The following is a 16,166-nucleotide window of genomic DNA, read 5'->3' as shown; positions in this document are numbered from 1 at the left end:
ACTTTGTTTTGTTAGATAACCCATGTGGCGTGTGTCCTATGAGTTTTTCATTTCTCATCACCATTAGAAGGATGTTTTTCTATGTTTATGAAGTTCTGCCAGATTCTTGCAATTATTATCTGTTGAGGTAATGGTGCATTACTGTTACTTGCTTAAAACATGCAAATTATTATTTCCATGTTGCTATGATCATTGAGATAACTCTACGATTAAGTACAGTTTTTGAACTTGATGCTCTAAATTTCTTGCAGGTACTTTCGTCATGCTTCTGGTTCACTCTTTATACTGTCAAAAAATTTGGCTCGCTATGTCAACATAAACAGGTTAGATCAGGTTACTTGTACATCTCTGGTCGAAATGAAGCACAAGCATATAGTCCACCAGTACTATAGTTTTTCCTTTATATTTTGTCTGTTTATGGTTATAGGTTTAACTTTATAATACCAAACTTGATGAGGTTGCATGCTAAATATTCATATAATCGGAAAAAATCCCTGAATTTCTATCCTATTAAGTAGGTAGGATGGGAGATGTGGTGTGTTACTTTCAATTATTGATATGGATATAGCTTAATAGATGATGTATATTTCCCGCTAGAGGGAGGAATGAGTGACGGACGGAAATAGAAATGCTGGAATGGATTATGTATATTTTCTGTTAAGTGAACAGGGTGGGAGGGAGCGTGGGTGAAAGAGGGAGGGAGGGAGAGATAAGGCTAAAATATGGTATCAATTCTGATCTATGGATTTGCTTCCTATTATGCCCTTTTGTTCCTTTTGCCCTTAAGGAGCCTACTCCCTTCTAAATGTTTTGATATTTCTGAAGGATAGCAATATATGACTAAGATAGAGTACTAAATAACAGATTAGGTTAAGTTAGAATCTGAATTTATCTAACTTGACATTCACTTTTAATCATTGAAGCTGATCCAAATTCTTAAACGTGGCAAGTGTTTTAAAGAGGACTTGCCTGGCACCCAAGGAGCTCATGCATGTTAATTCAAGGCACCAGCACCTGACTGTAGTGCCAGGCACTACAGGTTTATAAGGATGTGCTAGAGGCACTTGCCTCAGATACATTTTAGACGAGAGGGTGTTCTACCCCCATTTTTCACTTTCAATGTTATCAGTTGCTGCCCTAATAGGTAGAGCTTAAATTTGGGGGAGTTAATGGTTGTAAAAGTATATAAAGGGTTTGGATCCTATTCTTCCTTGCTTGACCCTTTTTTCTGTTTTCCATCTGTCCACTTCTTTCTTCACCTTCTCCACTAGCAGCCATCAGGGTCAACATTGACAGTAGTCACTTCTGCCCTCCGATAATCTAGTTTGTATGTGTTTACCTTTTGTCTTCGGTTAAATTTTGTTTCCTAACACTAATCCATGAACTAGATTTATTTTTAACAGAACACAATCTTGGTTTCATTCTTCTCTCCCAGTACGCAATCCATGTTTATTTACTTGCTGCTTACTCTGTTCTAGTAGTTAGTAGCTAGTCATTTAATTACGGAAATTATGAATGAAAAGTTAATTAACTATTTATTTTTTGTAGTAACCTTATGAATATGATCTACGACTTAATCTTCTTAATCTTTATCCATCCATGTCCATATAAATCATACTCAAGTCCTTTGCTGGTCCAAAATCAATCTTCTGTTGACCTGAAAACCAGTCTAGCAGAGGACTGAACGCCCACCCTTATTCTGACTGATTCATTGAAGCAAAAGACTGAATTTAGTCCACTAAATTATTTTATTATCTAAAAATTGTTTTAAGTGTTAATTTCTAGTCTACTCATAATAACTTAATTATGGCTATATGATTTATGCCTGTATGTTATTTACATTTGTGAGCCTTTGTGGTCTTTTCATTTTATTCATCTAGCAAGTGCGATGGATCAATACGTACATAATATTATTCTGGAATTTATAAAATAATAATATTAAATTCAAAATTTTTGCGGATCACCGTACTAAGGCAATCGGCTTGTTAGCCCCTCTTATCATCTTAGTATCGTCTTTTCCTATAAAACTCTGAGCCTGCAACCAGAACTGTTAGGAAACTGTTTACATTAATTTTCTTCGTCGGAAAAAGTAATGTGTTATTTTAGGTTAGATTGTATTGTCTTATCTTTAACACTTAATCCCTCAACAAGTGAACATTGTTATTTTTACATAAGGATTCAGTTATAATTCAAAATTCTCAAAGTTCTCATAGATACACATGTAGAAAGTTAAGTACATACATATAAACTAATGTTGAAAATAATGATAACGCGTAGTGAAATGCTTTCCTCCCGATAACATAAAACACAAAAGAACGTAACGCATAATGTGGGTCACGTGTTTTATTATTTATTCAAATATTAATAAATACAAAATATTCGTAATGATTTTCATAAAAAGAATCATCACAATTTGCGGATATAAAATCATAATTATCACATTTTTTCACAATTTCTCAACAAAAGTTAATCATATATGCTTAACAATCTAAAAGCATTCATACTTCAGTTTTTAACAAAAATGAGGAAATAGTAACATTCTCTGGTCTAAACCAGGAGTTTTCAATAGTTCAAACAAAACAAGTACTCATACATCCATCACACTATCCTAAACCACTAAATCATCCTTATCTAAAATGAGGTTTGAATCATCCAGATCAATTAGTCCTCAACTTCTACGCATAGGATGCTGCAAAAAGAAATTCGATTAAAATCTCAAAGAATCGTTTGTAAAGATAGCATTCAAAGTTTCTAAAGAGCTTACAAGTACTACCAGCTCTTTGTTTCTTTGATGTAGAGCATTTTCATTGTCTTCTTCTACAGTAGCTTGATTATTAATAATATCAACATCAAGGTAATCCTTATCTTTGTTATCACGATTATCACCATCTAGCTAACTCGGATCCTCCTGGGAGACAAGGCTCCTCCACCTCCAGTATCCACTCATCATCAGGAGACCGTCCCGACAATAAAATGGGATCCATCGATTGTGCCTTCTTTTGCATGTCTCAATATAATATTGTACATAATATAGACAAGAGAGTTGAAACGTTCTTGCTCCAAATGACATCTCTTCTTTGAGTGGACCTTCAAGAATGACAACAACTAATTAACTTACTAGACTAAAAGATATTTATTATTTAGCAATCTTTTAAACTTGGTTTGTCCTTACTTGCTCCGAAGTGAGTGGACCTTCAAGAATGACAGCAACTTATTAACTTATTAGACTAAAAGATATGTATTAATTATTTAATAATATTTTAAACTTGGATTTTCATTAGTTGCTTAAAAGCGCTCCAATTGCGATCGCATCCTGGTGCTCTAGTAGTGAGAGAGAACACGAAATGCAAACAATTGTGGTGTTAAGAGTGTCCTCATCAAATCTCTCCTACAAAAAAGCTATAAATTTATGTTAGACATCACAAATTTAACATAAGAAAACACCAATATTGTACACTTTAATAACAAATTGAAAATTATAAAAATTACTATTTGGACTACGAGAAGCAATAGTCCTCTGAGATAACTCAGATCTAAACTCTCCTACTCTCTTCTGGTAGGAATCCAGCTCCACATCAGCTTGTGCTCTCTCGCTAATGTCAAGGATCATGGGAGTCATGCACTCATGGAGTCCTTTTTTCACTTGAATGCTCACTAAAATTCTTCCTATAGAAGTATCTAGGATTAAAATAGTAAGTGGCGGCATGGATAAGTTGATGCATCATGTCCGCCCATCTCAAATCAATCAAATTTTGATACATTTCCTCTTTATCCCATCACATGCCTTTGCAATTGGCGCTAGCCATCATTTCATAGAAGAATGTCAAAGAGGGCCTTACATAAGGATCCACCTCTTAAATGACATAAACTAGTGGGAGAGTAGTGGTAAAACAAAACATCACATTTCCAAAAAGTTGTCTAGAGTATTGTGTCCTTCGTAGAGGTGGAAAGTGGAAACGAACCAAATAGTTAACAAATAGTTTGTTGATTGTTCGAGTAACTATTTGGTCATGATTCATTTGATAATTCATTTAACACTAAATAAATAATATTTAGTATTCGAGTTCATTAATGAATAGAATTTAGCCTGATGTATATTTGATTCATTTGCTTATCAAATATTTGTTTAAAATTTGATCTCTTATAATTTGTATTATTACGCATATGATGTTATATTTTCAATCCACTTTTATTTTTCACTTAAGTTCTATATACTAATTTTGAGAGGCTTAAAGAATCTTAATTCTAATAAAATGTTTAAATTAAATATATATACATCATAACTACAACGAAATAATTTTTATTTATAGATTTAAATATTTTTTAGAACTTAAATTCTCAAGCAATATGAATATACTTTGACATTTTATAAATATTATTGAATATTCATGAATATTTATTAAATACCGAGTATTCAAGTTCGAATTCGAAAAACTCCAGATGTAGATATTCAAGTTCATGTTCGAATTCGATAAATACAATACGAACATTTTAGTATTCGATTTGATTTGTTTGTTTACCACCCCTAGTCCGTCGTATTCACTCCTTTTGGCTTTCTCGCCCAATTGCTTCTAATGAACTCTTTAGAAGAGAACATGTTCCTCAACGATTGTTCTAATAGAACCTTTGGAGTGTGAGAAAAGAAGTGGCAAATCAAGTCATGACTGGCCGAAGCAATGTTTTAAAAAGCGGGCACCTAGGTAGGTACAACCTTTGGAGTGTGAGAAAAGAACTGGCAAATCATGTCAGGGCTGGCTGAAGCAATGTTTTAAAATGCAAATGTGTAGCCCGCTTAGGCACCCATCTAAGCGTAAGCAGTACTTAGGCTGCCCGTCTAAGTCTTGGGAACGTATAGGGGAGCGTGGGTGATGCGAAACAATGTGATGCAGGTATGAAGATTAACGACAACAATGCTTAGTCAAATCAGCGATCGATCTAGGCAGGAAGCTCAAGAATAAAGTGTAGCTTTCGATGAGTTTTAAGCAAAAGTTGCAATGTACTAAGTTTGAACCTTTGTAAAATTATTCCGATAAATAATGTAATGATTCGTTCTCTAATATGGTTCAATTTGTAATATTTAGATAAGCAAAATACTTGGCAACAGAATCGCTCGCTCACTAATCAAACTGAATACAACGCAATCAATTGATATTAAAATTGAGAATAACACGTACGCAATAGTACCGAAAATACAGAGTCGAAAGAAAACAAAACCTGCGTCAGACTGGACTGATTCAAGTCTGATCCAACACAAATCAGACCCAAATAAAATGGGCCAGGTCTATTCAAAGAACCAGATCTGACAGATCTGTTCGGGGTGCTTCGACCTGAGGAGAGGAGGGCGATGGTTGCTCGAGGATGACAGACGACAGCGACCTTCGAAGGCTGGGGACAGCGACTTTCGAAGGTTGGGGACGGCGGTGACTGTTCCAGAGACTCGAGGCTGCTTGAAGGTGGAGGAGAGGGCAGGGATTTCAGCGGAGCTGCTTGAGGTGGCGCTGGTGGCGGAGGACGCGACGTCGAAGGGTGGAAGGCGGCAGGAGAACGCGGTGTGACTGACAGGCGAAACGATAGTCTGGGGCAGGTGACGAGGTGTGCGGCTGGTGAAGATGGAGAATTGAAGAGGCGGCTGGCTGGGTGGTAGGTACTGATGATGGTGGTGGTGAGTTTGGGGCGGTTGGATGTTGTCCGTGATGGTTGAGATGTTGGGGGTGGAATTGAAAGGTGAGCTCGGTTTGGCGTAAGAGTTGGTCGAGGCCTGGAGGAAAGAATTGGAGGATTGAGTTTGATTGTGGGAGGGGAAGGTGTTTATGTGGGGAAGAAGAAGGCTGCAGTGACGGCTGTGAAAACAAAAAAGAAAATTAAGTATTAACCTAGGTTTCACACCGTAATTAGGCTAACACAGAATTTTTATTTCATCTTCAATATCTCATAAAATGATTACAAGAGCTCTTAAATAAAATTACAGATTTGGAATATCTCTAAATCCCTCAAATCTCTCTCATAATCAATTACAATCAATCAGTTGATTAACTACCAAATAAAAATCAAAATTCAAAAATTCGAAATTCAAAAATTCAAAATTCAAACTAATTATTACAATTGAAATCAAAACCATAATGCTGCAACATGGCGCCTCCTGCGCTGATAAACTCGGCGAAAATCTCGTGTACGCGTCCGGATGTCCTCATCAGTGAGCTACTAACGCGGACTTCACGGCTGAAGTCTTAATCGTGATTTCTTCTGTTGTAGCCTCCACATCCTCTAATCTCCCTTTAAACTCTACTAACTATGAACATCTCCACCTCTGACTTTCAGAAAACTTTCTCCACCATCACTTAAACAAAAGAAAGAAAATCGTCTAGGCGGTAGGCGCTAGTCCGGTGCCTAGTGACACCTAACGTTTTCTATAATATTGATAATTATTATCGACTATTGTTACTAAAATAAGAAAAAAATTGCCTAGGCTCCTGCCTAGGCGCCTAAACTCTAGGCGCAAAGTTTGGCGCTAGGCTGCCTAGCGTTTTTTATAACATTGGGCCAAAGTAGCTCCTTTTCACCCATGTACTTCTACATTAAACTAACCCAACCATGGCTATAGCTAAATTGTATGACCCCTTTTGCCGCTTTAGATGTTTCTTGATGAATATTCATCTTTCTGATATCCTCTAACATCAAGTCTTTGCAGCGTGAGACATAAAGTGTCCTATACAAAGACTTCCTCGCCTCTACAAGCTTCAATCGGGTCAATAAATAAAAGTGATTATTGGTGATGGCTTGAAGAGCGTTCTTTTGATCAATCTCCACCATAATGCTGTCAAGACATTAAAATAGATATTTGTCACTCTTAATCAATGCCGATATATTGATGGATTTGTAAAAGAAAGTTTAATGAGAAATTGATCAAACTCGCACCTTTCTTGTCTGACCATCCGTTGGAGTCACCTAAGCCTGCACCAATATTTTTCCCATGCCACCATATAAGTTACCTTGATTGCATCTATTTTCTACCTCATTCTTCAAGACCTAAGTCCTTATTTCTTAAGGAGAAGGATGTTTTACCCTAGCTCGAGTCCCCTAACCTCTTCTATCATCTCTTCAAGATGGGCTATTCAAGAAGTTGAATGATAACTCGTTAGTAAATATACATTTCCTAATCTTATGCACAATTACGTCTCTTAGTTTTATTTTGTACCTCTATTCCATTGTTGTTTGTCGTCCTTGAACATTGACAAAATACGTCCAATAGTACAAATGATGACGTCGGTGTAAATGTTGAATGGCTTTCATGTATAGTGCTCATTTCTTCCTCGATCTACCATTCTCCCTATAGAGCGAACTAGTTCGAATTATTTTGCCTTTCTCGATTCCGTTTCTTTCAAAGCCTCTACATATTATTTAATTATGGGACCTTGTCATATTTTATCACTTCTCTGTCAGTTGTGGCAAATAATGTTTCAATCTTGTCACTCCTATCATTATGTGATGGTTGCAACATTTGCTATAAAGAGAGTAAGATGCTTCTCTTTTGTTTCGTGCTCCATGCTCTCTAATAGGATCCACATTTTATGATGGTTTTGCACATCCAACCAAAAAATTAAATAGAAAAGAGCTATTGTTTCCATTGTTCAGTTCAACCTACACAAAATTCCAACACAAAAAAATGAACACAAAAATTGAACACAAAGGTTCTTATTGGTTAGTTCTAGAGTAGTTCGGTCACTGTTTAACATTTTTTCACAACTTCCATAAAATTTCCAACTAAAAGTTAAAATAATTGATCAAACAACTAAAATTAAACTAAAGCAAAAGAATAATTTCATTAATTGATTTATCTATTGAAGTTAAACTACAAAAATATTATTTAAATCAGTAAGGTTACACTTGAATGCCCCCTTATTTTAAAATTGTGCACTTTAATACCTTGTTGTTTCCACCGTAAAATCCTTGACGCCGTTAAAATTTTTCATAAAGATCAAAATGCCCCGTGTCAGCTCACATATGACTATTCTTGAAGGATGGTTTAATTGTAATTTTGATTAAATTTAGGCGTATTAAACTATAGCAAAATACCTCGTGACAGCTCACATGAGAATATTCGTAAGAATATTTTAACGACTAACAGAGGGCACCAATGTGCAACATTTTAAAATTTTGGGGTATTTAAGTGCAGCATTTTAAAAACTTTGAGGTATTTAAATACATATTTTTATACTTTGGGGTATTTAACTTCACGATTTTAAAATAGGGGTCGTTTTAAGTGCAACATTAGTGAAACTATAGGGCATTTAAGTGCAATTTAGCCAAAAAAAGAACTATAAAAAACTTTAACTTTTTTTACCAAGTAAATATTCGACAAGAGAAACCTATAAAGATTGTTGTAGGCTTGAACTATTGAAGTATCCTAGAGATCACTTTGTCTTCATCAAGATGTTGTCAGCTTGGCATGAACGAAGCTCAGAGACCTTTGCCTTTGCCTCCTCGTTGTCTTTGTCTAGTCTATTCCTTGGCTTTGTCAGTTTCTCATTGTCATTGACTCCCGTTGTAGCCTCTCGTCGTCATTTACTCCCATTTTTCCTCTCGTCGTCATTGATTTTTTTAGGGCTACGAAATTGGGGATGAGGCGAAATTGAGGAGATGAGTGGATTAGGGCTGTGAAAGAGACAATAATAGGGTATTGATACTTTAGCTGGTGGAAAGTGGATTCCACTAACTTATTGAACTATTTTTTTAGCATGCGCTTGGTAGCATTACAATAGCGTGTGTCGTGACATGAGCTATGAACCAAATAGCATACGTTAAGCAACATTTGTGCACTGTGGACGTTCCTTAGTGGGAGGCTGACGCTACATTACAAGAAACACTATTTCGCATTGCGTGGCATGTTTTTTTCAACATTGATATAAACGTAGTAAAACTTAATAAATTTAGACTGAAACTTAGGTTATCCGGACACTTCATCTAGGCTCTCATATCCGTGTCCGATACTTCCCATGTCCATGTCCGTGTTTAGCACTCCTTAGACACTTCTCGAATATGTACATATGTTTTTTCTGATGTATCCTTAATTATATAACACATGCTTTAGTTTAAAATACTTGCGATACGCTTCTTGAACATATATCATAAACTTCATCTCAAACTTATGCAACTCATTAGGATCGGGACAGGTTCTTTTTAGCACATACCTAGTACATAAACATACTTTTAAAGGGTCATTTGGATATCTAGTTCAAAAATGAGCGATTTTTCAATTTATAATCTACTCCATAAAAGAAACATCAAAATGGTATAAGGATTTTGGTTTCCATAACATGTAAATGGAAAACAATATCGTTCTCATATAGATTATTAATTTTAATATGTATGTATATACTCATGTCCCCATATCCTAACTTTTGCAATTTTGTCGTGTCCCGTATCCACACCCATGTTTGTGTCCGCACCCGTATCCGCGTAAACAGATTGAAACTAATTAAGCTCATAGATTTGCCAGAACCTAAACTTCTAGGAGCAAAAACCAAAAATGGACCCATGTTCTCAAACCTTGCTCCAAAGCCAAGTGTGGTGGTGATTGCTGCTGTGACGATCTTCCTTCTATTTTGAACTTTCCACCAGTTTTTTCCATTTAACAAGACTGGAAACGTCTTGTGATGACTATGTTTGTACAAACAGTTTTTTCTTTGTAATAGTAAGCAGGAGAGGATTTATGTCAGAATGACAAAATATGATCTCCCCCAGTAGAAAGAAAAAGAAAGGAAAGAAGAAAATTGAAAATAATACCAGGACTCTATCCATGCAGATCTGCACAGATGGGTATACTGCTGACTTTTGTTTTTTCCCCCATGTAAATAATTCAGTGAATGGAATTCCATTTTGATTAAGTACTTTTCTTGTGTTTCAATGGATCATCATATGATCTACTGCTATTGCAACTTTAAAGTTAAACAATTTTTTTCAAGTTTTGTCTCTATCATATGAAAGTTAATTGGAGAAAATAAAAACAGTAAGATGGTTCATACTTCATACATGCAGTGCATAAGATGTTTTATAGCATGTGATGTAATTAATATGTAGTACAAACCAAAGGTGGAACTGTAACATTGATTCCAATTGAATTTATTATCTTTTATGTGATACAGCTAAGAAATTTTTTGAAGTAATTAGAAACTAGTGTCACATCAATGAAATAAGCGGACAATTTTGTGGCTAAATATGTCTAGACAGAAGATTCTATTTGTTTCTGCCCCTTCGAGTCATATTAGTTTCTAATCTTCTAACCAACTATGTATGTGTGGTTTTTGAATCCTAGCCATTACAAATGGCATCATAATCCGTGTTTGGTCAGGTCTTGGACTGGCAGCTAGTGACTGGTCTCTCGTGGCTACATTGTTTTTAAAAATCCTTATCATAGCCCATATATCGGCCAATATGTTTTTTTATAATTCTTGCTACAAAAGGATATGGTCTCAATATCATTTACCACTTTTGGCAATTTTTGGGTAGCATCATGATTTTCTCAATATATTTGGAGTGCTTTATTTATATTGTGTTTACTTGCATATTATTTGTAACTTTTATGAATGTTTTGAATATTTATCGTCTGGTTTACTAGGGCAGTTGCCTTTTTTGGTGTCTCTCACCCCAAACAACATATGACTTCATCTCCTTGGCCTTGCTTGTAGCTTTTAAAACACTGATACCTAGTGACTCTCGATCTCTAAAAGATCGTTTGAAATGTTCTAATATATTTTTTGACTTTTATTTTTTTAAATATAGGATTCGGTTTATATTCAAGTAATGTCCAAATCTAAACAAGTATCAGCTTATGTAAATAACTGGAAAGAACTATGTCCCTATTGAGACCAAATTTTCTTGCAAAAATTTCACAAAAGTTACTACCTTTCTCCATATCTCCATTCTTTGGGGCATCAAGTATGAACATTTATGATATATAGTCAACATTGTTCAATATGACAGTCAGATATTCATGAAATATTTCTTGGGGCTATCAAATATGATGATTTATGATATATGTACACATTATCGGATATGACATTGCTATATTTACTAAATATTTCTTTGGTCTATTAAATATGAGCATTTATGATATATGTGCACACATTATCTGATATAACACCTTGATATTTCATATATATCTCTGATATATCCTTGATATCCTACATACAATATGGAAATTTTCCATCCCACTAGTCCTCAACATAATTGAAATTTTAGAGCACTTCCCGGTTACAAGCAACTAGTGAATATTGTAGTTGTGGCTTAGTTGAGCTTATTGATATTCATTGGTCAGTAAAGGGTAAAAGTTCATGAGTGGAACTCACATCAGGTAATTGAGTTTACAGATCTTTGGCCAACATGTTTGGAGCTAAGCCTGTTGGAGGCTTTGTCCATTTGGGTCATCTGGGTTCCAAGACTGTAGCCAAACTTCCGTTGAGGTTTATGTGCCTCTGTCACTATCGTTTAATCAGAATAATTAATTATATTTTTTTCATTTTTTATATCATCTAGTGTGTCATTCATGCTAATAGGAATGGAAACACAGGAGGAGGTTACAATGTAACTCAATTCAAGATATGGCTTGATCCCTCTCCTGTTTTGTTCATAATATGATCCAGTTAGACGAATTAAAAAATATGAGGTGATGTGTCTCTCAAAGGATTTACTGCATCTTGTAAGATACTGGTTCAGCCAAAAGTCAGCATACAGAAGGGTTCACTGGGTAAAATAGAAAGATATTATGTTCTAATTAATCTTCCCTTTTTGTTTTAGTGAAAGATTGAATAAGGAATGATTTTTTTTACACATTTAGCCTTATGCTGACATTCTATCATACATGTTAAGCTCACTCCTGGCTCTTTTGATTGTACAGTGCATCTCTACAAACATATGCTCATGATGATATTTCAGTGGGTTCATGGATGATGGGTCTTGACACAAGCCATGTTGATGATGACCGACTTTGTTGCAGCAGCTCTAGACAAGGTGAGACAATCCTTATAATTATTTTTCTGGGAACAACTTTTCTGCTTAAAATGAAATTGTGCAATCTTTCAGTAGGTTATTTTCCTCAATCAACCCTGAAATCTTCCATATCCCCATATTAGTATAAAATCATTACATTTCCAAAGTGATATCTCAAACCATTTATGTGGATGGTAACCCATCTCTTGTTAGTCTCTGTTATATTGGTGCCTTGGGTCAAATTTTAGGGCTCTTATTGTTCATTTTTTTGGAAGACCCTTAAGACTTTTGGGTCTTTGATGTTCCCCGTTTCAGTTTATGGTTAGGAATTCTGTAAGCAAGTAGAGATAATCTCTGTTCGGGTTCAAGTTAAGAGTTTTATGAGTTTTTAACCCTTTTGTGATCACATTTGATGCAATAATCCCCCTCTTTTGTCTGTAAAGTCTTAGCATGGAAACCACCTTGTGATTTCTTTTCTCTTGTTTTGATCTGTGTGATTGTGTTATTGTGCAATCCACTGTCTCTCAATCTAGATAATTGTCTTGCATTGTCAATAAAACCCCATATCGTTGCAGAGGTCTCTATTATTTTTAATCTAGACTCTAATTGATTAAACAGTTGGACAGTATTCTTAATATATTCGCCAACCACTAGGGGGCTAATTCATTGGGGCAAATTGGGAAAAGTGAGACAATTTTAAACCATTAGGACAATTTCAATGCAACGAAGGAGGATGTCTTGCGATAATAGGACAATTTGAAACTAGAATTGAAACAATTTAAGTGGCATAACTGATGATGTGATGCTATATTAAAATATAATCTATTAAGTCTGAATTAACTTAACCAATTTGTTTTAATATAATATTTGTTAATTATATTGTATGTAATATTATATTTTATAATATATTACATTAATTTCACATTACAATATATTATAATTATAAATAATATAATTTGTTAAAATTTGTTCAATGCTATCAATTAATATAATATGTTAATTTGATGTATTATATTATATGTGTGTGTGCGCGCATGCGTGCATGCTTGTGTGTTGTGTGTGCGCAAATACTTATTATTTAATTGTTTTATATTTATCTATTTACTTATTGATTTTTCTATTTAACTAAATATTTAATATAATTAGCATATATTAGTTTGTTAATATGTGAATGGTCAAAGGTATGTTTGACAACCCCCAAAACTTGGACAAGATCAATCATGGCTCAGTTCTATCCTAGTCTAGGGGAGGGGTGGATAAATCTGTGAACTAGTTTAGTGGCTAAAGTTTGGCCTATGGAAACAAGCTAATTTTAGCATAGTTTTTGCTGAACAAAGAAAAAAAAATCCAAAACTTGGCTAGGGTCAGTCTTAGTCCAGAACACACATTAAAATTATCTCACTTGCCTCAAATTGTCTCAATGTGAGGGTTGGGGCTAATTTGGGTTTGGGGGCAAAATTTTTACCCTATGTGGGACAATTTTATCTCAAGTGAAATAATTGTCCTAGTGTTCTGAAAAACCAATCTATACTACTATTTAAAAGAAGCCACTTTTGATTTATGTGAGCTTTATCTATAGAATTTTGAAAATGTCCTCATATTTAAAAAAAAGGAATATGCCCTCACACTTGATAAAAGTTAGCTCCACAAAAATTGGTTGACGCCTAGGAAAATCAATGAGAATTTCCTCAGACTTGGAAAATTCGAAGAAAAAAACTAAGAAATTGTCTGTGTCCTTAACAATATTACTACAACACTCCCACTGGTTTCATGTCTTCATCTTATACACCATAATACGAGTTATTATTTAAAGGATTAATTATAGTCTTGTATCATGTGGTATAATGTAATTACACTGGTGACCCTATGGTTTGGGTATCTTCACTAATAACCTTGAGGTTGCTATCTTGTATCACCGCAGCCCAAAATCAAACTGTTTCTTAACACAATTTGTTTTTTTGCTAACATGTCAAGTAACACAACATGGGAATTTCTAAATATACCCTTTCTACATTCTAGTACCTTGTGGTATAATGTAATTGCACCCATGACCCTGGAGTCTAAGTATCTTCAATGGTAGCCCTAATTAGTCCTTCAAATCTTCAATTTATTCCATCAAATCTTTAAAGTTTCTCATTAGTCGAAATCATTTTATAAAAGGGTTATTTAGATACTGGTCCTGCAAATCTTCAGTAATTCCATATTAGTCCCTCAAATCTTAAGTAATTTCAAAATTTTGAGGGACTAATATGGAATTACTAAAGATTTGAAGGATTGGTTTCTAAAAACTCTTTCATGAAAGGATTTGTTTCTTAATAATTCGCTCAGCTTGTTTCAATCGCTGAGCTTTGTATGGTTCCCTACATTCCATGTAAGCATCATGGATTATATCCCGCCAAATGCTGAGAAAATTGTGTTTGTATGAAAGAACATTTTTGTCCTTTCATATGCAAATTTAAGCTCCATTAGCACGTTCACACTGGCCATCAAACTTGGGGTTACCCTTGTAGATACCCATACCTCGAGGTCACCCGTGTAGTTACATCATATTACAAGGTATCAGAATGTAATTAATCCTTATTTAAAAGAAGCCCATTTGGTTTGTGCATGCTTCATTATTAGAATTTTGAAAGTGCCCTCACATTTGGAAAAAAACGAAGTACCCTCGCACTTGGAAAAAAATAGCGGAATTGCTCCCACTCTTGTAAAAATCTATGAAAATGCCCTCACATGGAAACATCCAAAATAACTAACAAACTATTTGTTCCATTGACATTCCAACATCTCCCCAGGTTGTGTCATTTACGCATCATGTGCACTAGAATATTAGTAACACCAGGAAGCAAAGCTCCAATTCTAGTAACCAATGAATAATACCAAAAAGTAAAGTTGTTAATGAATAACACCAAACAGTAAAGCTGTCAGGTTATTGTCCCAATGAATCCCACCCACCCCACCTGCCACCCCAGACCACCCCAAGAGAGCGGAGCACAAATATACCCATGTGATAAATGTATGACTGTATGACTGCTTCAGAATAACTATACCCTCGGATTGGAAAGAATAAGTAAAATGGAGCTGTCATTCCCCAATCTTTGACCCTAATCATTTTCTCTCATGAATCAAGACTTGTTAACTAGATATCCAAATGTTCTCTCCAACAATCTAGTTAGCGCCATATCAAACTCAAGTAGCATGAACAAATTGCTGACATGAAACAGAAATATTTTATGTTTTTCCTTAGAGAATAGCCTAAGAAACAATCATAACTTTCAAAACCACCACATTATATTCTGTTAGTTATATTGGGATCAATATGTCTTTAGTTGGGAATTTTTTTAAAAAAATAAAAAAAAGGATTTGCAATTTTAGGTTCTTCAAAAATTAGGGCGTGGTAAATTTTTTATTCTCTGAACTTTGTTGTTAACGCCTAGGTGGTTTCCCCAAAAAACACCCCAGAAGATATTTAAATGCAGTTTAAACAAATCAAGGTCAAGATAACTTTGCAGTATTGAGCGCAATCTAGCAAAAAAAAGTGGGGAAAACATGGAGATATTTAAACACTATGGATATATATGTGCAAAGGCAGTGAAATATCAGGATATTATTTTGTATTTAGCCCACTAATAAGAGACCACTTTACCTAAGTTGATCTGTTTGAGTTGTCAATTTCAAAGTTTTAAGATTTCAGGTGTTGATAGTGAAACATAAAAGCTCATAGGTGTCAATGTCTCTCTTTTTAATATAGTGTTTCCATTACTAATTGAGATCTTCACCTGTCCTTTTCAGAGAAGGTTTGCTCCTTGGCATGAGCTGTAGAGAATATCTTATATACATGCATCATTGCAGATTACAGGACTTTTCAGGGTTCGCTACTTGAAGGTGGTGTCCACTTGCGCAAGCAGTTTTCTTGTTACTATAATCACTTACCTTTTTTGAAATTTTTGAGGCTATTTATTGTAAGTAGCAGTAGTAACAACTATACTTAAAGAATCACTTTACGGCCTCTTTATTGTACGGTAAAGTATTCATTGACGAACTATCGATGACATTGCACGTTTGTAATAGTAATAGTTTTCACAGCACTGGCTCTCGAACGTTTTCTAAACCGATAAACAATAACTTCGCATTTTTGCGAATTTCATTTTGGGCAGATGCGCATTGTTAAACATGGACCATGA

At 34.9% G+C, this 16,166-nt stretch overlaps 1 protein-coding gene across 1 annotated transcript in view; it reads left to right on the top strand.

Annotated features, from left to right (window-relative positions):
- LOC109821909 (hydroxyproline O-galactosyltransferase HPGT3-like) overlaps window positions 1-16,140 on the top strand; it is a 49,314-nt gene extending 33,174 nt beyond the window's left edge. The window contains exons 10-12 of the mRNA XM_020388065.1: window positions 252-323; window positions 11,894-12,006; window positions 15,775-16,140. Of these exons, the coding sequence (XP_020243654.1) occupies window positions 252-323; window positions 11,894-12,006; window positions 15,775-15,797 (208 nt within the window). The 3' untranslated portion in view covers window positions 15,798-16,140. The remainder of the gene's footprint in view (window positions 1-251; window positions 324-11,893; window positions 12,007-15,774) is intronic.

This window comes from Asparagus officinalis, chromosome 8 (genome assembly GCF_001876935.1).
Source record: "Asparagus officinalis chromosome 8, Aspof.V1, whole genome shotgun sequence".
Classification (NCBI taxonomy): Eukaryota; Viridiplantae; Streptophyta; class Magnoliopsida; order Asparagales; family Asparagaceae; genus Asparagus; species Asparagus officinalis.
The sequence above is the reverse complement of the archived record's forward strand: the minus strand, read 5'-3'. Positions and strand labels throughout refer to the sequence as shown.